The 22729-nt window shown below is 35.5% G+C and overlaps 2 protein-coding genes across 4 annotated transcripts in view; both read left to right on the top strand.

Moving 5' to 3' along the window:
- Positions 1–7151: 7151 nt before the first annotated feature.
- LOC110116583 (acyl-lipid (9-3)-desaturase-like) lies at positions 7152–8504 on the top strand. Its single transcript, XM_020850227.2, has one exon. The coding sequence runs from the start codon at positions 7152–7154 to the stop codon at positions 8502–8504; it is 1353 nt and encodes a 450-aa protein (XP_020705886.1).
- Positions 8505–14868: 6364 nt separating this feature from the next.
- The window catches only part of LOC110116554 (polynucleotide 3'-phosphatase ZDP), a 28066-nt gene continuing 20205 nt past the window's right edge, over positions 14869–22729 (top strand). For 2 of the 3 annotated variants that reach the window (XM_028691851.1, XM_020850166.2), the window contains exons 1-2: positions 14869–15232; positions 15327–15392. In XM_028691851.1, the coding sequence (XP_028547684.1) occupies positions 14885–15232; positions 15327–15392 (414 nt within the window). In that variant the 5' untranslated portion in view covers positions 14869–14884. The remainder of the gene's footprint in view (positions 15233–15326; positions 15393–22729) is intronic. The other variant, XM_020850168.2, reaches the window with a different exon arrangement.

The raw sequence follows: 22729 nt of genomic DNA, 5'->3' as shown, positions 1-22729 counted from the left end.
ACTTTATCTTCAGCTTTACAGAGCCGTAATAGTTAAAAAATAGTAATCAAATAAATTTATGATTATTATTTGAAAAGTAAAACGATAATAAAATTATCCCAAACAGACCGTTAATTTGATTCATTCATGCTCAGGTTCTCTTTGATGGGTATGCCAATTTATCATAATTATTCTTCGGACGAGACGAATCAATCTGTAGCGGAGAGAGGCAGTGGGGGCATGGGCGTAGCCCCACTCATGTGAGGTGGGCAAATGTCTACCAGTAAAAAAAAAATTTAATGTATAAGAAGGGTAATTTTGAAATTCTATACCCCTTAAAAATATATTTTTTCCTAATATGATCCATCTCATATTATTTGCTCATCCACCCGAAGTTTTGAATATTTCCTTTTCGTGAATAAATGATAAACATTTTTTCTTATAAATTTGATAGTATTATGTTGGTTAAATTTTTTAAAAATTTTATTATTATTATTATTATTATTATTTGATGTTATTATTATTATTATTATTGTTATATTTTATTATTATTATTGTTGTCGTCTAATTAATTAAAATTTTGTCGACCATACCTATGACCGAGAAAAATATTAATGATCTTTTCTATGTTTTAAAGGGTTGACTTTTGAAGTATTCATTAAAAAAAACTCAAGTTCACCACAAATATTTATGAATAATCTTCTTCAAATCCACTTGTCCATGATCACTATGTGCAATATATTTTATGGAATATGGCTCAACTTATAATGGAACAACAACAATAACATCAAGCCTTTATTTTACTATATGGGTCAGTTGCGTGAATCTTTTTTCTCCATTGTGTTCGGTCAAGAGTTAAATTCTCATTTAGATCTAATAAAATAATATTATTTCTAATATTATTTTCTAACAAAGTCTTTTTACATCTATCTCTACCTGTCTTAACACATGTTAAATCTAATGCATCTACTCTCCTAATTGGGTCAACGGAAGGCTGGTGTTTTATGGGACCAAACCATCTATGGCGACTCTCTCTAATCTTATATGCTAGTGGAGTTACTCCAACCTTTTCACGTATATGCTTATTTTATATCCTGTATTTGAGAATAAAGACACTCATCCACCTGAGCATCCTCATCTCTGCAACACTAAATATTATACTTCTATTTAAAAAAAATCAAAGGCTCAATATCATATTCATTAGAGTTTAACTCGTTTCTCAGCCTCCTTGGTTGATGTTAGAAGAGATGACGCATTTTACAAAGCCTTGTTCCCTTCCAAAGGAAGACTTGTAATCCTTATTTGATACAAATCCGTCCCCTCTGTCTATTGAAGGTTTCGTTTGAGACAGCTTTATTATTGTTTCTTAAAGCCGCCTTGTAATATAAAAATTAAAATTTAAAAAATAGTAAGGAAGTCGTCCCAAAAAAAGCCGAATTCAATGGGACAACATGACACTGTCACTGCTCTTCCCTTGTGTTCACTGTCACTGCTCTTCCCTTGTGTTCAATGTGTCGTTACGGAGAGAAAGAGTAGAAATGGACATCTCCAGAGCTGATAGAGTGGCTATTGCTGCTTCTTGAGAATCGACTCCTATAAGACAAAGAAGCCACCAAAGTAAACTAATCTCCTTCCTAACATACTCCATGATGTTTCCTTAGTTTTTTATGTCATCGAGGAAGGTATTCATGGAAGGTTCTGACTCCATGCCCAAGCTGGCGTTGGTGTGGACTTCTTGATGTAGTGGATCGTTGGAAGACTCGACTTGCAAGAAGGATTTTTGCTCCCAATCTAGGGAAGAAGAGGAAACAAAACTTCAAAGCTTTAAAATGAGATAATATTCATCAATGAGCTTCATTCTTTACATTAATTAGTCAACTATTTAAAGAAGAAAATAGAACTATCTAGACTAAGGAAGGTAAACTAGTCCTCAAGCATAATAAAAGCTAAGATGTTCCTACATCACTTCTCTAGGGTTCTTGTAGACTATCAGATAAAGAAGTTGTAAGGAGTTAGTTGAAATGGAGCTTCAATCATCTCTTTAGTTGTAGAAGGCTTATAATCCAAAATGTAATCTTTCATCAATGTATATTTGTGTGTGGAGAGATGATGGTGGAATAACTTACGCTTCATTTGGGGCCGCTTTCTTTCTGCTTCTTAAAGCAGGAAGTTGCTTTAAGAAACAATAAAAAAACATTCCCAAACGAAGCCTTACACTTTGGAATGCAAATCAACATCATCTTAGGGACGGTTGCAGTGTTTTATAAAATTAGTCGTGAAGTTATTATTGGGAAAATAAAAGCTGTTGTAAAAAACAACTTCATAATACAACATTTATTTGAAAGCAACTATAAAGTAGTAGCTAAATAGAATTATAGGCTTCGTTTGGAATGGCTTTTCTACTGCTTTTTAAAATAATTTTTTAGTACAAAAAATGTAATATTTGTACTAAAAATTGGTTTAATAAGCAATAAAAAAGTCATCCAAAATGAAACTGTAGTTATAATCTAAAAAGCAAAACAATGTGAAAGTTGTCCCAAACATACCCTTAATATTCCTATCATTGGTTGACTTTATGAAAAAGTTTTTGATTTTCGAATCATTTCATTATTTTCCAAGCCTTCAAGTTTATTCTCATCATGTTCTAAAATTTTTTTCCAACTAGTACAGTATGCATTCAAGTGTCACTTCTTTGAACTATTAGCTAACTTACTCATCATGAAGCTCTCCATCTTCAGCTCGTTGACCTCTTAGCAAAATTTTTATGTGAATCTTTTGGTCAACTTAGGAAGGTGATCTCCTTATCAATTGAGCTAGCAAAAAACGTTAAGAGTTATCATTGCGCTATCTTTTGAATACAGATAACTCAATACAGTGTATTTGAAAGATAATGTAAAGAAAGATACCTTCATAAAAAATAGCAAATATAAATAATTATATTGTGTTATATGCTTAAAAAGAAATCAAAATGTTATTTTGATATATATTATTGATTTTGAATTATGACAAATTATTTCTATTATGGTGGACTGTCCTTAAAATTTTGTTTTTGTGATAAAAAACTTGCATTAAATTCCTCTTACACTCTCCAACTTTCACATCGATGAAGGGTCATTAGGTGTCAAGAAATGGGAGAATCATTACGTCTGGTCACCCAATACAGACGCGCCATGTCACTCGAATACACTGGGTCCCGATGTATTTTGGTGATGTGGCTCGTCTGGATTGGTGTCCGGACGAATCCGGACACTGGTCATAATAATTTTCCCAAGAAATGGGGTCTCAATTCTCAATGACGTGTTTCAATGATGAAATAATAATTTGTTTAAAATTTTCTAATTATTGTTTTCAATTAGGTTTGACGGGTTCTAGTACTTAAGAGACCTGAAGCATTCATTCGCCTCAATCATCCAACTCGAATTCAGAATTCTGTTAATAATATTCTCATATAATAAATTCAATAAGATGATTATACATATATTTTATATTATATTACATATTAAAAAGTAATAAAATATTATTATTATTGATACGTCACAAAAAATTGCCTTTATCGAGCATGAATCTTGAGGCGTATTCAACTTGGAAACTTCTAAAATTAAATGAGGGACCATCCAAACTCCAATTTTAGCAAACTCATGATCAAATTGAAAGTCTTAGTAAGAAGAACCCGATGACATCAAAATCTGTCCAATCCGAGCCAAAATGGGTCCAAATCGGGGGTCGAAGCACATTTGGAAGGTTTAAATCATAAATTGGAAGAGCAAATAAGTCCCAAATATAACATGCTTATAGTCTAATTGAGCGGCTCGATGAGAAGAATACAACGAGCTTAAGATAGATTACTTCCGATGTCATTATGACACTTAAATTATAAATGAACGCTCTAAGATAAGGGGAATCAATGTGAGTCGTTTGATGTAGCAATCTGAATTTGGCCTGGATCTTCTCCATATTTATATAGCATGTCACTCAAAAAAATTTATAAACAAGCCCATACTCTCTTCATGAAGGGGGCCTTTGGCTTTGGGGAGAGCTCTAAGACTATAAGGATCATAAAGTTCTAACCAAATTTAACCACCAGCGAACTTCCGTCGAACCACTGCCCAGTCACGGATCGTGATCGGACCACCATTCGGTTGCAAATCGACGGAGCACGGCTAGTTTGCAGATCACCGGTGGACCTCTGACCACCGTCACCAACCAACTACGGTCCCTCCTATAACAACCTAAACTCTTAACTATCGATATATTGTCCTCTTTAGCCTAAGAGCCTCACGGATTTATCCTGTTGGTGTAACTTTCCAGTATGTCACCCATCCTAGAATTGCTATGGGATGAGCACGCTTAACTGCAGAGTCTCTTACAAAAATTTTAGCTATTAAACCAAAAGGCATCTTGATGTTTAAGAGTTAGCTTTCTTTTACTTAAGGGGTTTCACAATCTCCCCCATTTAAGTAACTGACATCCTCGCCAGCATCTGTATCCTAGAATCATCCACAAGGTAGTTAGGACTCTAAAGGTGGTCCCTACAAGTTCAAGTGGTGGCTCCCGGTATGTAGCACTTTGTCCCATACAGGATTCAATAGGTGGCTCCTATGAGGTAACACTTTGTCATGTATGAAACTTAGCTCCCATCTTCCAGCGGGTATATTACTCTAATATCATTTGTTACACGCAAACTCTTAAGTGATCTTAACTATCGAGATATTATCCATTTTGACCAAAGAATCTCATAATTTTTTCATGTTGGTCTAATTTCCCAGTAGCTCACCCATCATAGAATTGCTCTGAGATGAGCATGCTTAACTGCTAAGTTTCTTAAAGAAATTTCAGTAATTACACCAAAAGGTGCCTCGATGTTTAAGAGATAGCTTTCTTTTACTTAAGGGGTTTCACAATTTCCCCCACTTAAGTAACCAACATCATCATCAGCATATGTATCCTAGAATCATTCATCATGCAAATAGGACTTTAGAGATTGCCCCTACAAATTCAAGTGGTGGCTCCTGTCATGTAGCACTTTGTCCCATACAAAGTTCAAGAGGTGGCTCCCATGGCGTAACATTTTATCTTGTATGGCACTTAGCTCCCATCTTCCGTTTGGTATATTACTCTGATATAATTTATAACAATTCAAACTCTTAATTATCGAGATATTGTCTACTTTGGCCTAAGAGCCTCATGATTTTATCTTGTTGGTGTAACTTTCCAGTAGGTCACCAATCCCAGAATTGCTCTGGGATGAGCACACTTAGCTGCGGAGTTTCTTACGAAAAATCCAGTCATTACACCAAAAGGCGCCTCGATATTTAAGAGTTAGCTTTCTTTTACTTAAGGGGTTTTACACCTCTAACCTCTGTTATCCACTGACTATGCTCCCTCCGACCACTATCGCCCACAAATTCTAATCCCTCCGTCCACCGTTGCTCCACCAACTACGGAATCATCGACCACCGTCGCCCATCGACTACAATACCTTCGATCGCGTCCATTGACTACAGTCGCTCAGACCACCATCACCCGCCTACTATGTCCCTCTGACCACCCTGGCTTGCCGACTACAATCCAATCAGATCACTGTCGCCCGCTGACTAAGGTCCTCTAACTGTCATCTCCTACTAACTATGGTCCGTTCGATCTTTGTCGCCCACCGACTACAGTCCCTCCGATCATCTTCAATTCCTCCGACGACTATTGCCCGACTACAATCTTACCAACCAAACAAATAAGCCAACACTTTTTTTAGAACAACTCTCTATTATTGAATTATTCCAACTCCTAACATGTAAATGTACTCTATATGATGTGTATTTACTACACCGAGCAAATGACTTCATCCCAAGGAAGAGCATCACTTGTAATCAACAATAAATATTAGTAGAATCATTTTAATTTTGTCAATCACAATATTTTTTTCACTTTTCAGGGGTTTTTGCATAAAAATCTTGATCATTAATGACTTTTGTACTTCTCTCTCTTTATATGTTTGTGTACTGGATCTTCGTACAAAGCTTGAATACTAAACTCTATATCTCTCTACCACCCTGAATGTTCCAGTCCGCAACAATTATAAATATATATATTATATTATATTAAAAAATGCTAAAATATTCTAATTTTTTTCAGTAAATTCATTAACTATTTACTCTATAAAATTTATACTATCTAAACATTATATTAAATTATTCTTTAAATATTAAACTATATTATATTTAATTTTTGAATATTATACTAAACATTAATTATAATAAAATTTAAACATTATATTAAATTATGTTTTATATAGAAAATGCAAATTCAAATATGATTTTTAAGAAATTCAAAATTCAATTTGCATTTTCTATAGGAATCTCAAAAATATATCAAGCCTTTTGTGTGATAGAAAAGTACAACTTAAACTTAAGAAGAATTTTTATAAAATGGTTGTGAGATCTGCAAGGCTGCAATACTTTACAACATAGAATGCTGGTCATTAAAAGAGAAGCATAAAATTAAGTGTTGCTGATATGAGGATGCTCAGATAGATGAGTGACTTTACTCTTAGACACAAAATGAGAAATGATCATATACATAAAAATGTTAGAGTCGCTATAGTGGCAGATAATATTAGAGAAAGTCAACTTAGATTGTTTGCTTGCATAAAATATCGGTCTGCTGATGATCCAGTTAGAAGAGTAGATGTAGCTTTTGTTAAGAAATGTAGATGTAGACCTAAAAAGACTCTATTAGTCAATATTAGAAATGAGCTTTTTTTTATAAGATTTAAATGAGAAAATTTGAGGATTCATATTGCCGACCCCATATAGTGAGATACAAATGATGTTGTTTATATTGTTGTTGTCAGAAAACCAAAATTTAAATTGTGTTTACTAAAGAAAACATAATTTAATTTTCAATTTTAACAAATTTTTTTTTTAAATGAGTTTTCCTTTGATCTTATATTTCTTGTAAAAATTTTGATTTCAATTATATTTTTAATATTGTATAAAATTTTATTTAATTATATCTTTTATCTTTACTTAGATAACATGATGATCGTTTTTAAAATTCACCAGAAAAGGCGCTGTCTTTTTTTCCTTTTCCATTTCGTAAGGGAAGGAGAGCTAGGTTTTCTTTTCTGCTTCTTTGGCCGAAGGAAACAGGGCTGCCAAGCCGTTTCTTCCGGTGCAATGGTTATGGAAACGGAGCAAAGGAAGTACCTTTCGTCGGAGGAACTCAAGAAGCACAAAGACCCGTCGGATCTTTGGATATCGATCCAGGGCAAGGTGTACGATGTAACCACTTGGGTCAAAGACCATCCCGGCGGCGAAATCCCGCTCCTCGATCTCGCCGGCCAGGACGTCACCGACGCCTTCGTCGCTCACCATCCAGCCCCGGCCTGGAAGCTTCTTGATCGATTCTTCGTCGGATATTACTTATCCGACTACCAAACTTCCGAAGTATCTAAGGATTACCGCCGCCTTGTCGCCGAGTTCACAAAGCTCGGTTTCTTCGAAGAAAAGGGGCATGGGGTTTTATTCTCTTTCTGTTTTATGTTCGCCCTGTTCTTCACCTCCGTCTACTTGGTAGTATGCGCAACCAGCCTCTGGGCCCACCTTGCCGCCGGCGGGATTATGGGTTTTCTATGGATCCAATCTGGATGGGTAGGGCATGATTCCGGCCATTATAACGTCATGCTCAACCCGAACTTGAATCGATTGGCCCAAATCGTCACAGGAAATTGCCTCACCGGAATAAGTATTGCATGGTGGAAGAGAACACACAATGCCCATCATATAGCCTGCAATAGTCTCGATTTTGATCCAGATTTGCAACATATTCCCCTCTTCGCCGTCTCCTCTAAGTTATTCAACTCCCTGACTTCCTACTTCTACGAAAGAACGATGACCTTTGATTCCATTGCAAGGTTCATGGTCAGCTACCAGCATTTAACCTTCTACCCTGTAATGTGCTTCGCAAGATTAAATCTTTTTGCTCAATCCATAGTCCTCCTCCTCTCAAAGAAGAAGGTCCCCTCACGATGGCAGGAGATTGTTGGGGTGATCGTGTTCTGGATTTGGTACCCTTACCTTATTTCATTCCTTCCGAATTGGGGCGAAAGGGCTATGTTTGTTGTTGCCAGCTTTGTAGTTACAGGTCTTCAGCATGTTCAGTTCTGTCTCAGCCATTTCTCTTCCAGTGTTTATGTTGGTCAGCCACAGGGGAATGACTGGTTCGAGAAGCAGACAATGGGAACCCTTGACATTTCTTGTTCTCCTTGGATGGATTGGTTTCATGGCGGATTACAGTTTCAGGTGGAGCACCATTTGTTTCCTCGCTTGCCAAGGTGCCATCTTCGGAGAATTGTTCCTCTTGTGAAGGAGCTTTGTAAGAAGCATAAGTTACAGTACTCGAGCGTCAGTTTCATGGAAGCAAACAGGATGACTGTGGCAACTCTGAGGAATGCAGCACTGCAAGCACGTAATCTTGACAATTTGGCTGCAAGGAATTTGGTGTGGGAGGCGCTCAACACCCATGGCTGACATAGCCATGGAATTACAGATTGCTTGAGAAGCTAGCCTTGTCTTGTATTCTCATCCTTTTTAAAACCTTCCTTAGTTCTGTAAGGAGGAACTATTTTTTCCTTATGTTTTGTTGGTCTTTTAATTCTATATATGCCACATGCTTAGTGCCAAAGAATTTATCATTGTTGTTGAATCAAAATACTATAAGAGCATATTTGGGGAGATTATTTTTTGCATATATTATATTTAGGATTATACATATAGAAAATTGCTTGTTACAATAGCTTAGTCATCTGTAAATTGATTCTATGATTTCTACCAGGTTTAACTTCCTACTATGAGTGCACAATAATTAAGTTTCCTTCCCTCTGAACCTGTTTTAATTTTAAGCTTCCATTTTGCTGATCAGCATTCATGCATCACTGATGATTTTTCTTAGGCTTCGTTTGGGACAGCTTTTGATAACTTATTTTTTTGCTGCTTCTAAGAAATTTTGTACTAAAAAATTGTCTTAAAAGTAATAAAAAAGCTGTCCCAAATGATGCCTATGACTTCAGCAATACTGTTTACAGTTCAAACCAAATTTGAGTGAGGTTCATACACCCAAAAAAAAGGTTCGATGTCAAATCAAACCGAAGTCACCGGATTTAACTTTGCGATGAGTTGATTGTTAGTTGGAGGGGAGGGACAGCTTGGCGGTGCTAAGGACATTAAACTCATTCATTTGGTAGGAGAAGTTTCTCTTCTTGTTTTTGAAGTGTCTATATTGGTCAATTCTGAGCTTTTAATTATTTCAATTTCATCCACTAATTATTATATAAAAGGATTCACACTTCTAGAGGTTGATGGGGACAAGTTATTGGCAAGAGAGGTTATTTATTTTGGATCAACAAAAAATATCAAATATTGCAACTTCTATTTCTAATTTGTCTTCTGTTTTATTTAAGTCTTATTTATCTAATTCTTTATTTATGGCATTCTCATTTGGGCCATGTTTCAATATTTCATTTAAAATATTTAGTTTCTACATAAGCATTGGGAAAATAATAAGTTCAATATATTTTTGTTATAGTGGTTGTAAATTAGTAATTTTTTTTTTGCATTTCCATACTACAAAAGTATTTCTTTTGTGGCATAATTTCACTTGGTTTATTCTGAATTTTGATGTTTGGGGAGGGGAGATGATTATATTAGTTATTATTGGGTTTATTCTATGAAACACCATTTTGAATTTTTAATTATTTATAATACATTTTATAAACTTATTAAGACTTTGTTTGAGACGGCTTTCTTACTGCTTATTAAAGCAATTTTTTAGTACAAAAATTAAAATTCTGACGCAAAAGCCCTCACATGTTCGCCACTCGGTCCAACTACTTCCAATCAGTTATTCCGGTTGACTTTACTTCTTCCAACTTCATCTCCATGATCGTTCATCCTCTCTACTCACACTTCACCGTTGTTCTGTAAGTTTTCTATGTTGATCTACTCTCTAGTTTCTGTTTTGGCCACTGTTCATGGGATATCTCCATAAATTGTGCACGTCTTAAATCCGTTGCAATTTTTTTTATTGAAAAATGCTAAAATGTGATAGTGTGGGTTTGTTGAGTGAATGCATATAGTAATTATAAGATTTTGTGCGTACAAAAAATTGTTATCTAGTTCAGGATGATAATCGATTGATTTATATGTTCTTTATCATCTAGTTTGAAAGGCCTTATGTTACCTCTGTAACAGCCCAAACTTTTAATTGTCGAGATATTGTCCGCTTTGTCATAAGGGCTTCGCGGTTTTCTCTTATTCGTATAACTTCTCAGGAGGTCACCCATTCTAGAATTTCTCTGGGATGAGCATTCTTAACTACAAAGTTTCTTAAATAAAACTCCAACCATTATATAAAAATGCGCATCGATGTTTAAGAGTTTAGTTTAGTTTTTTTTTTTTTTACTTAAGGGGGGTTCACAATCTCCTCCACTCAAGTAGCTGACGTCCTTATCAGTATCCTTATCCCAGAATCATCCAATATGCAAATAGGATTCTAGAGGTGGCTCCTATAAGTTCAAGTTGTGGCTCTCGCCACGTAGCACTTTATCCCATATAGGGTTCAAGAGGTGACTCCCATGACATAGCACTTTGTCTTGCATGCACTTAGGTCTCACCTTCCGACTGGTGCATTGCTCTGATACCATTTAATTAGAACAAACTGTCAACCAATCGGTATTGATCTTCATCTTTCATGTAAACAACCAGCCTTCCATCTAGCCTCACTTACATGTAAATGCTACATTTTTGTCAATGTCATGCATGAAATGCAGTAATTCATAGAATATAAGAAAATCTATCGAATTTATGTAATATGCATTTACTTTAAAAGAATCCATAACTTTCAAATTTGACTGTTGAAAATTTAATGTATTCCTGTCAAAATATTCATATAACGACATCTATCATAAACAAAAAAGTTATGCAAAATCCTTTAAGTAAAATAAGCTAAACTCTTAAACAACGAGGTTCTTTTTGGTGTAATGATTGAAATTTCATTGAGAAACTCCATAATTAAGCATACATTTCATGGAAAAATTCTGAGATGGATGGCCTCCCGGGAAGTTACACTAATAAGATAAAACTATGAGGCCCTAAGGTTAGAGCAGACAACATCTTGATCATTAAGAGTTTGGGTTGTTACAACCTCACCCATAGAGTCAATGTTACTTATGTGTATTGGCTTAGAGGAAACACATTCTATATTGTGAATAACATCCATTTCAGTATTCAAAATCAATGTTTAATGACCAATCTCCGCTAAAACTATTTCACAAGTTTCATCATTTGTTATGTGTACTATAACATAATTATTACTAATGGATAGTGACACCCTAGATTAATTGTATATGATAGAATATTGTAAAGTGATTGTAAGGACCTTATGTTTAAGTCATTTAACATAGTGAGTTTTAAAACTTCATATCTAACTATATTTAGATAGTGTCTCCAAATCATTAATGCAAAAATAATCTCTAATAACTTCATATTATATGTAGGATAAATTATTTCATAATTATTTTGTTATTTATATGTATATGCTACCATTTCATATTGCATTTAGACATAACATAATTTCTCTAATGTTGCATCACGACAATCAAGTATATTCGATGTTTAGAGCCATGTATTTGAACACTTTTATAATCTAGATATTAAAGATAAAGATTATTGATAAGCTCAAACATGTTTTATTATACACATAAGCAAAAACTTCTTGGATCTCATCCACATTGAAAGCCAATGATGATAATATTTGATAATAGGAGAAATTACAAAATTGATTTATCTTATAAGAACCCCCCTATGCTATTAAGTAGTATTTTTATGATTAAATGGAGAAAAAGATTTGATTTATTTATGTGTAGGTCTTCATTGTTCAAGTGTAATATGGATATTAGGAATTAAAGTTGTTTGATGTATAATCGATTGGTGCTTGAAATTTCTTAAAATATATTGCATACGATGTCGATAATCAAATTGTAACTAACAAGAGAGAGTTGCAGTTAGAGGAGATAGACTTAGACGTTGAGGAAAATAGTGATGAGGATGTACTCTCATCGGATGTAAATGAATCAACAATGACTAGTAAATAAAAGGTAAACGTATGAAATGCATGTAGTAGTTACTTCATTTTATTTATAATTGGTTTAATTTGCTTTTATAGAATACCAATAGTTACAATTTATATTAAGTGCATGATTTCTTTTTAACAACATAACAATAGTTACTTCATTTCATTTGTAGTTGTTTTACTTTGTTTTTACAGCATAACAACAATTATACTTTATATTTAGTGCATGATTTCTTTTTAACAACATAACATAAGTCACTTCATTTTGTTTATAGATTCATAACTTTATTTTTATAGCATACAAGTAGTTACAATTTATATTAAGTGCATGATTTTTTTTAAGAGCATCACAATAATTACTTTACTTTGTTTATAGATGCTTTACTTTGTTTTTACAATATACCAATAGTTACAGTTCATATTAAGTGCATTATTTCTTTTTAACAATATAATAGTAATTTCTTTGTATAAGTTCTTAGAGCTAATCTTTTTATTTTTAATTTTTAGCAGATGGATTTTAGTGATGACCCCCTCGGTAGACAATGTCGATTATGAACATCTTTGGTAGGAGCAAGTAAGTGACTAGTGGCTCATTCGGTATGTCCAAAAATATTGAAGGGACCTCTTCTTCTCCGCCTGCCACTCAAAATCAAGACAAGCCTGACTTTACCTACTCCTCTAGCTAAGAATCCTTAGTTTTACTTTCCAAACCCTGGTTTCCTTCACCATACATGCGCTTTTCTTCACCAAACCCCACACATAATACTCCTTTTTACTCCTATTACCCCCTCTATCTTCTCAAAGAGTCCCTTCAACTTATCCATATCCACCATATGCCCTACCATTCTACTGCCCACTACCCATCACCCCTCTATAGGAGGACTTTCCACCCATGTTGTAACTAAATAGATGTTAAATGGGCGCATGTTGATTAAGCCTAAGGGTGACACATATGCACTGCATTCTTAACATTACCAAGATAATTTGAGAAATGTTTTTTTTTTCACCTAGCATGTTTTGTGAAAGTTTCATTTTTCAAAGCAACCCACACACTTTTCAAGGAATATCATATGGAGCAAGTTTGATGCTCCTTTTGTTTTTTTATAAGAAAAGCCCTAAGGAAGTGCACAACATATGGTTTAGGGAGTTTGAGGTTAATTATTAATAGTATCAGTAAGAGCATGCATTTTAATTAAGCTAATAAAAAGTTATATGTTTTACTTTTTATATGTAGAGAGATTTCTATTGGTTGCCCCAACACAATGACAAGATTAGAAAAAAATTTAAGAAGCACAGATCGACTCACTTGCGAGACATGTTTATGGATATTAGGAATTCAGGAAAGCGACTATTTGGATTGGTGAGAGTGTATGGGCCAACCTGATTAATGCTTGGGGTAACCCTGATTATACTAATAGGAGGGACTAGAATAAATATATACAAGCTTCTAACGTCAGAGCATGGGTTGCATCCTCCATACTGGGGGCTTAGTTTTGATACACTGAGCGCATGTGATGTTTGGTAAGAATTTTAACAAAATTTAATAATTTATTTAGTTGTGAATGTATATTGTAGAGAGAGATGTTAAGTAGAGAACTAGTCGCTGTTAAGTTGCAAGTCATACCCACAACTGCTAGAAGGAACAGCAATAGGTGGACAAGCAAGCGAGGAAGGCTAATGTGAGTATATAAGTTTATAATTTTAAGAGAAATATTTTAAGTGTTGATTATAAATTGATTAATCTTATGTTAACTTTTGAGAGAGCTAGTATGAAGCAAGTGAGGAATCCTCTGGGGAATCTGGAGATTATATTAACTATCACATTGATCCTAGACGATAGGTGGAATGTAGAAGAGAAGAGTTTATGGATTAGACTTTCAAGCCTACGCATATGAGGGATGGCTCTCTGGTGGTTCCAACTTCTCAGGAAGCAACTAGAAGAGTTTGTATAGCCAACATATGGCTACCCTCACAATTGAGCCAAAGCATGCTTGAAAATTGCAAGCTGACATATATATGCAGATGAAATAAAGTCAAATATTGGAGGAGCTATAGAGAATGAGAGAGCAATTAAGTGGAAAACAGTTAGCATCAGCAAAGGATGAGTTTTATAATTAAAAAATTAGAAAAAAAATATTTTTATCTACAACAATGAAAAAATTATTCATGAGTCATTATATGTCCAAATCACAAATTGTTTTCGCCATAACATATCTATTAAGCTATTTTAGTGTCACTAGTTCTTTCATAATTATTGGGCGAAGGTGAAATTTTTTAAGAAATTTGCACCTGTCGGTACAAGCGGGGGTTTCGAGACCGTTAGATATCTGTTTTGTAAATAAATTTAACCAACATTATCTAAATAAAAAAGCTATTTTATGAATTTTTTTTATAAATTTTGGAATTCGTAAAAGAATTTTTATAAATTTATACTAGAAATTGATTAGAATATTATTATTATATAAACCAATTTAGAAGCATAATAAATTAATTAAATGACTTTAATCCCATTTTTTCCTTTCATTTTCGTGCAATAGAGAAGGGTTTGGGAAAATTGAGAAGAGAGGAGAAAGAAGGAAGAAAACTTAGTTTTGATAGACGTTAATTACTATAATAATATATTATATTTTTATTCACATTTTGATGAATGAATTAATAGATATTATTGTTTTTAGATAATTTAATAAATTTTTTAATGAATACATTTCAAAATATTTAAATTAATTTTAAATTTATTTGCTCCTTACAAATTTTGCCCGTATGCTCCCGAAAGTCGCCTTCTATGCACTCCCGTTTTATAGGGAATGGCGAGTTCTTACTTCGCCTAGATATACCTCTCGTACTTAGCTCCTCGTCTTCCCACTCTTCCAAATCCCAACATCTGGAACTTGTGCTCCTCCACATTCCGGCTTCGATGGCAGCGTCGAAGGTATTGGTGGAGTACGCGAAATCCAGCCGATCCTCGTGCAAAATCTGCAGCAAGAACATAACTGCTGGTTCCCTTAGGATGGGATTCTCGACCAAGGACCCTAGAGGATTTGACTCGGTGAGATGGCATCATTTGAACTGCTATGCTAACTCCCACCCACTCGGTACAGTGGAGGAAATTAAGGGTTTCTTTTCATTGAAGGTCCCTAGAACTCCTATTTCGTTGCTTTTAGATTTTATCTGGTTAGAAATTTAACTTGATTTTCCTAAGATAACGTTTTTGTTGACATGCTTAGGGCTCTGATCAGGAGTCTCTGAGGAAACTGGTGGCCGAACCAACTTCATCTCAGTCCCTGGATGGTGTCAGTTTTCTGTGTGCTTATTTATGCCTTTGATTAATCTTGCACTTTTTTGCTAAGTGGAACACAAAAAGGGAAAGTCGGTGTTTATTACTACCGTATAAATATGTAATTAGGAAGTTCTGTTGTATGCAAAAAACTAAAGGTCTTATTATGTAGATGTGATGTCGTTTTCCTCATCTCCCGCATGATTTTGTATGTTAGGTGCATCTTATTAGGATTTTCAATGCCACACTTGTGGCAATAGTACAATGGATTTGTTGTTTATGTAGAAGTTCTGTTATTTGTTGCTTATGTCACATTTGATTAGGATAAATTATGGAGTAGATATCGAGGTCAACGTGGTGAGGTAGTGCATGATCCCATCAATAGTGCCACTATTAATGGGAAATATAGGAGGATAATCAATGAGAGCGTAAATGCCTCCATCTTCAATTCCTCCACCAAAGATTTTAAGATGGATTAAAGTTCATCAAACAACTGTGTGGAATTTGGTGAGGTAATGCATAGACAAAAATTTAAAGGAAGGATAATACATAAAATATTATTTAATGTTAAAGAGGAGGGATAGATATATCCTTTTCTAGAGATTAGAGAAGAGAGCCATCAACAATAATAATAGGGGAATAAATATGGTAAGTAATGAAGAGAGCCATCAGCAATAATAATAGGGGGAATAAACATGGTAACAGGTAAGTAATGAAAATAATTGTTGGCTACTTACCATATTAGAATAAGCTTTAAAATCTAAAATCTGAGACGTATTGTAATGATCAACTTTAGCTAAGTTAGAGGAGCAAACAACTTGTGAGGTTGAAATAGTCAACTAGGAGTGTTGTAGAAGGATGTTATAGCCTTCCTAGGAAATGGTAATTTAAACTGAAAGAGAATGCATGGAGTTAGTTGGAATAGGGCTAATATTTGATATATGCAGAGTTGTTGAAGGATATTAACTTTTCTCTAACAGTAGTTAAACGAGTGATTTGTTCTTCGACAATATTAACAAGCTGAGAAAAATTTGCGGCCACAAATGCAACCACGACCATGGCCATGTCCACAATCACGTACACAACCATCATGTTTGCAATGACTATGATTGCCCTTTTTTTACAGCAGTAATAGCATTATGATTATGATCTAAAGATGGAGCATATAACTCAGTGGCTTAGTGAACTTGAGAGAGGATAATGGAGATATTCAAGAGAATAAAGTCTGCCATCAATTGAGCTTGAATAGATATTAGGGATGGATGAAGTTCAAAGAGGCACCTGAAAATATGAAACATCTTTTTTGGTTTAGCCAAGTAGTTGGATTAGTCATAAATCAGTCATATTGAATAAGTTCATCCCGTTTTCTTTTTAAGGTGTCATAATACTCCTACTGAGATTTATCATTTGAGAGATGTTATCTTGAAAGTAAGTGGAATGGAGAAAGTCTCACGTTCCTTTGGCAATCTTTTGAAACATGATAGTAGATGCAATAGTTTATTCGGGGTTGTTGAGCATCGATGTGAGAAAAACATAATCAGAAGATTTCCATTTGATGGATTTGATAGTTTTCATCTGTTTAAGAGGTGTAACATTGAGATGATTGAGTTTCTCTTGAAATTCCATGAGAAAATGAAAGGCCCTTGATCACAAAAGATGGTTGGATCCATTGAGTTTAATAATTGTACCAATTATGGCTAAGAGTTTCATTAGGGGACAAGGAAGAGTTTAAGCAATCATAGATCTAAGGTAAAAAAAAATGATGAATTGATGATGTAGGAAACAATGTGCCTATGTTTTAGACAAGAGATGGTGAGTGCATTAGTGGTAATGACAGATGTGGTTCATGATGACTAAGCATGTGTATGGTAGCATCATCATGTGGGATGATGTATGGGCTTAAGAGTGGATGAGGATGCATAATGCATGAGTGGGCATTGGGGGGAGGGCTTAGGTTTGGGTGTAGGTGCGATTGTGGGGTGGGTTTGGCTCACAATGCGTTGGGTGTAGGATAATTAGAGGAGGGAAGGGGAAGGTTTTATACATATGCAAGGGCTTACAGAGTAGGGCTCATGCACATAGGACTATTAGAGTTGGGCTAATATTATTTTGATACCATGGTATAGGATAAATCTCGTGCTTCTGTATTATTCACTAGAGAATCCCTTTATTTAATAGAGGAATGAGTATATTATTTTAAGGAATTATCAGATGATTGGACTACACTTAATATAAATTACTTTCCTAAATTGATATTTTTTATTCTAACATAAAGTACTCTTGGTATGATGGATTGTAGTGTTGAAATGGACTTTCTTCTGGTTCCAAGACATTGTGCTTGTATAAGTCTACTGTAATAGAAGTGCGATAATTCAATTTACGTTTAAAATTCTTGTATTTGCAGCATGTATGACCATTGGACCAGACAATTGCAAATCTTCTTTTGATTCTTGTTGACTTCACCTTGAGCTATAACCTGACCATAGTTTTGTACTCCCAAGATCTTGGTTGACACCTTGACAATGATAGTTGGAATTTTAGGGAGCTATCGTATTTACTCCCCTATCTCATTTTCATTCATAGTAGAGAGAATTTACTAGGCCTATAAAAGCACGTCTCTCATCTTGGGCTAATGCAAACTAAAATTGTTAGATATATCAAATTTCTTTTAGTCTTTTCCTTGTTTTCATGGGATCAAAAGCAGCTGCAACACCATTTGTTTGGAGAGCATAACACCATAAGCTTGTTTTTGAACCTTTTTCAACCATTGTTGTAAACATCAAAAGTTCTTGACTATTTGGATTAGCATTAGATGGTGACAATTGTTCATAAGTTCAAAATGATAAAAAGAAAACTATATAGTTTAAGCTTTTTGGGGAATGATGTCGAGTAAAAGTAAGAGAAAACTAAAAAGAAAAGAAAGAAATCATGGGCACATAGTTAAAATGATTTGGTCCTAAGACCTACATTCACTGCGTTGGTCTCAATTAATTTGTTTCTTATTACTCAAAGGAATTTTGCAAGTCATGGGGTTCAAAAATGATCTTTAGATAATCAGAGTGTAAAAATTTATACATGCATGCAATTGTACAACAAGTGACCGAGAGTAGGTACTAAATGGTAGGCATTGTGGTTTGAGCATTAGGTGTCGGTGAGTGTGATGTAGAACTATATGCTTAGAAATGAATGTAAAAGAATGTGCACGAATTCTTGAAATAAACAAGTAAGATTAAAAAAATTATTAGCAATCCAAACGATAAAATAAAACAAGAGAGGGGTGCCTACATTTAGGCTAAGCCGTTTTTGCCAAACACTTGGAAAAATCAAAACAACTTAGAAATTCAACAATCATGCTAAGTAAATAGCTTTCAACAAAAATCCCTTATCTAACAATAAGATTATGAACAAATAAAGTGCACTCAATCCTACGTTTACTAAGCTTTGGTAATGGCGAAACAAAATCCTACGTTTACTAAGCTTAGGCATAAGGCGAAACTCGGCTCCTTGGGATTCGTCATCACCTACAAGATTAGGGGATTAGAAAGGTAATTGAAGAGGGGGAGAAGTTCACCTTAGTCAAAGTCCGGAAACAAGTAGTCGAGATGTTGAAGAAGTTTGTCATAGGAGAGGCCGTATTCTGTTTCCGGGTCAGCCATCCATGCGAGAAGTCACTGTTTTTGACGTTGGGAAGTGCTGGATGGTAAGGAGAAGCTTCCCCGATGGAGCTACGGTGTAAGGAGCCGGCGGGAACTATTGGACAACAAGCTGTCCCCTTAAGACAGCAGTTTTGAAAGCCTATAGCCAACGAAAATCCAAGAATAGTTGCAGGAATTTTCTGGCAGCAGTCTTGGAGGTCAGGAAACCCCATGTGGGATGGGGTTTGGGAGGGATTTGTAGAGGAAAAACAGTATAGGAGCCTTGGGGAATTTTTGGCCAGCAGGGGAGAGGAACTTGAGGCTTAATTCCAACTTGGGAGGAGTGGTTTTGGAAAGATTTAAGGAGGTGGGGAGCAAGGGGAATTTCAGCCACAGGAAAAGGAGAGATTTTGGAATTGTTTCCAAAAGGGTGAAGTGATTTTAGGAAACAATCTCAAAGGAGATCTCTATGGGGTCGACGGCATAGGGAGTAGGAGGAGAGGATTGGGGAGGCATTCAATGCTTAGATTAAGAAATTAAATTTGGAATGAAAGATTTCATCCAATTTAATTTGAAATTTAAATAGGCTATGAATTAGGAAATTACCCAAAATAGGATTATAATTTTGGTAGCTATTTAAAATTCAAATAGATTTGAATTTACTCATGAATAGAGTTATCTAAAATATAAAAGACTATTTTAGGAAAGGTTTAATGGCAAGTTGGTGATGGAGGGAAAGACCAAGAGGAGGGAAAATTTGAAAACTTTCCTAAAAATTTTATAATTTAGGAAAGAATTTGAATTTCAAATTTGGGGAAATTTGAATTCAAAGACCAACTAAATTATGACAATCCAAAATTAGGAAGTATCCAAAGTAGGCAATGCGGGATGGGAGAGGGCTAGGCTAGCGGTTTGAATGGGGGCGGGTAAGGGGCCGGTGGCAAGATGGAGATATAGGTGGTGTTTTGGTGGGTGGAAGGAAACGACTAGGGAGAAGTAAGATCGTGAAGAAAATGTGGGAGATAGAGTTAAGGGAAATCAAAGATATGAAACCACGAATCCGGCCATCTCCAAGGTTGGTGGGTGATGCGCCAATCTCCCTCTCCAAGGGATCTCTCTCCGATCTCTCAAGCTCTATCAAGAATTCCAAGCAAGAAGACAAAATTCTCAAATAATCATTCATTAATTATCAAAGAGAACATAGGGGCTATAAATAGCCTCTTACATAAGACTCAAAAAAAAAAAAAAAAGACAACAATGCCCTCAGGGCTTACATACGACATCCCTTTAAGTAAGGGGTAAAAATAAAAAATAATTACAACATAATAAAAGACAAATGACATAATAAAGCAAATGCATGAAATAATCTCAAAATACATCGACACGATCGTGGCCGTAGATTTTCGGCTACGCCTCTGATATATGATTCATGCTCTGATGTCCCCATCAGAGGGACCATAATGTGCAAACAAAGGCTAAGAAGTGTCTTGCAGGTTATGCTACTTGTATATATCATGCTATGCTATTATCATTGCTTGAGAAAATAAATGCATAGTGGCTAAGTTTTTTGCTGATGGAATCATTGCATTAAGGATGTATTCAGGTATATTCTTGCTTTGCCAAGAGGTTTCAACGGTTTCTAAGAGAAGTTGACTCATCTAGAGTAGAATCAGGGCATCCCAAATGTAATGGTGTGACTAAGGCTGGAGAGTGTCGGGCTAAGTATCTCATAAACTATCTTGTGTGATTGACACATTTATGTCTTTCATGTGATCATGGAAGTTGAAGCACTCAATCCTAGTCAAATCATTGATTTTGATAATGGTTTATTTGGACTTTGAATGCCACACAAGCGGTTATAGCATAGAGAAAACTAGGAGTATATAGATGAAGGGATTAAGAAGACACAACAATGCAATGAGACTCCAAATTTACATGGTGTCCAATTAGGCTTTTTTGTAGTAGAGGAGGGAAAGATTGATGAGGACATCGACAGACATTATCGACGAGTATATCAGCGCAGGAGTCATAGATCGATGGCTACAACCCACAGTCTTTATTTTTTATGCTTAGTCTTTATTTTGATGCTTTTATGTATTAATTGTTATTTACGGCTGTACTCTTTCTTTTGAGTCTGCACGAGTTGTAGCCCCAGGGGCATATGAGTTATTGTCTTTTTATTTCTTTAGGCTTATATATTGTTGCCTCCTCTATTGTATTGGATGATGAATTATGAATGAAAATTTCAGATTTCTTGGCTTGATCTCTTAGTCAGTTCTTGAGAGAAGAAACCCTAGGTGAGGGTGAGAGCAATAACCGTCAACCTTTGGAGGATTCCAAGGTTCGCGGCCCCGATCTTTTTTTCTTTCCCTACATCGACCTCCTCCCTAGCCATCTACCTGCTAGCCTCCCCAAACCCCATCCCCTTCCCCTCCTCCCAAAACCGAGCCCCTCCCCCCAACCCGCCGACCTCTAGTGGCTGCCCAAGTGATGCAGGCAAACTAGAAAGAAAGAGTCAATAGAGGAAACCATTAGGGCTAGAAGAACAAAACTCGATTAAAACTAGAAAGCTGACATCCAAACAAAATACTAAAACAAACCAAAGTTGAACAAACGAAACAAAGTTTAAAAATAAAAACACTATCTTCAGAACAACCGGCAAGCGATTTCCTCACATGCAACGAAAAATAGGTAAAATAAGATAAGTGCTTAAGGGCTTGCAAATCAAGGGTCCACCACAGCAACAAGGTCCAACATCTAATAAAACTACTCCAGCAACTGTCACCCAATTCTACCAATAACACCTTCAATAGCTCAAGAAGAATGATACAAGTGGATGGAACTTGTGGAGAGAAGAAGAGGTTAGAAGCCCAAGATGAAATAGAGAGGAGGAAGAGAGAAATGGAACAAGCTCTCAAGCTTTTCCAAGGTAGAATAAACCCTCAGGTTTTGTATAGACTTTGCTCAAATATTCAACAACCTTTTATGCTTCAAAACTCCTCCAATTTATAAGAGAAAAGGGGCGACCAAAAAGCCATTTCCACCTCCAATCGAACCAATCAGGTAAGGGGAACTAGAAGGCCTGCAGTTAATCCAGAAACAGCACCCGAGCAGTCACAGGAGACCCGAGAAAAGCAACCATGGGAAAGGAGCGGACGTCTAGTGAATCGGGATAGCCAGGGGGATCAGAATAGCCCACGGGAAAGAGAACCAGGAGGAAAAAACGAAGAGACACAGAGAAGAAAAGGGGGAATAATTCCACTCCACTTAATGAGCTAACCTATGAAAACTTTTCACAATAATGAGCTAAAATCCCAAAAAACACAGCCCAAACCAAGCAACCCAACTCAACCCGAGAAGCAACCATCAGCTCAAAAGATCAAAGAACCCAAGTAGCTAGCGCACCCAAGGTTTGTCATGCCCAAAAACTACCTACTCATGATCATTGAATGTTTTTCATCATAAGATAACATAAAAATTTTTTTTATAATATTCAAATTACAATAAAAACGAAAATAAACTAAAATTTGCATGCATCACCAAGCTGCCGACCACTACCCCCATACGCCGGCCTCCACCCATCCCTTTCCACAAACCAAGCCGCCGACCCCTCCCATTGATTCATAAATTTGAAATTCAAATTTCAAAAGCCCATTACTCTCTTTCCTAAAATAGATTTTGGTAATTAGGAAAGTTTCCTAATGGGAATTCAATTAAT

The sequence above is a fragment of the Dendrobium catenatum genome, unplaced genomic scaffold (genome assembly GCF_001605985.2).
Source record: "Dendrobium catenatum unplaced genomic scaffold, ASM160598v2 original_scaffold_76227, whole genome shotgun sequence".
Classification (NCBI taxonomy): domain Eukaryota; kingdom Viridiplantae; phylum Streptophyta; class Magnoliopsida; order Asparagales; family Orchidaceae; genus Dendrobium; species Dendrobium catenatum.
The sequence above is the reverse complement of the archived record's forward strand: the minus strand, read 5'-3'. Positions and strand labels throughout refer to the sequence as shown.

What these genes read in the sequence shown, in the direction of transcription:
- LOC110116583 (XM_020850227.2), top strand. Translation starts at nt 7,152, where the DNA reads ATGGTTATGGAAACGGAGCAAAGGAAGTACCTTTCGTCGGAGGAACTC.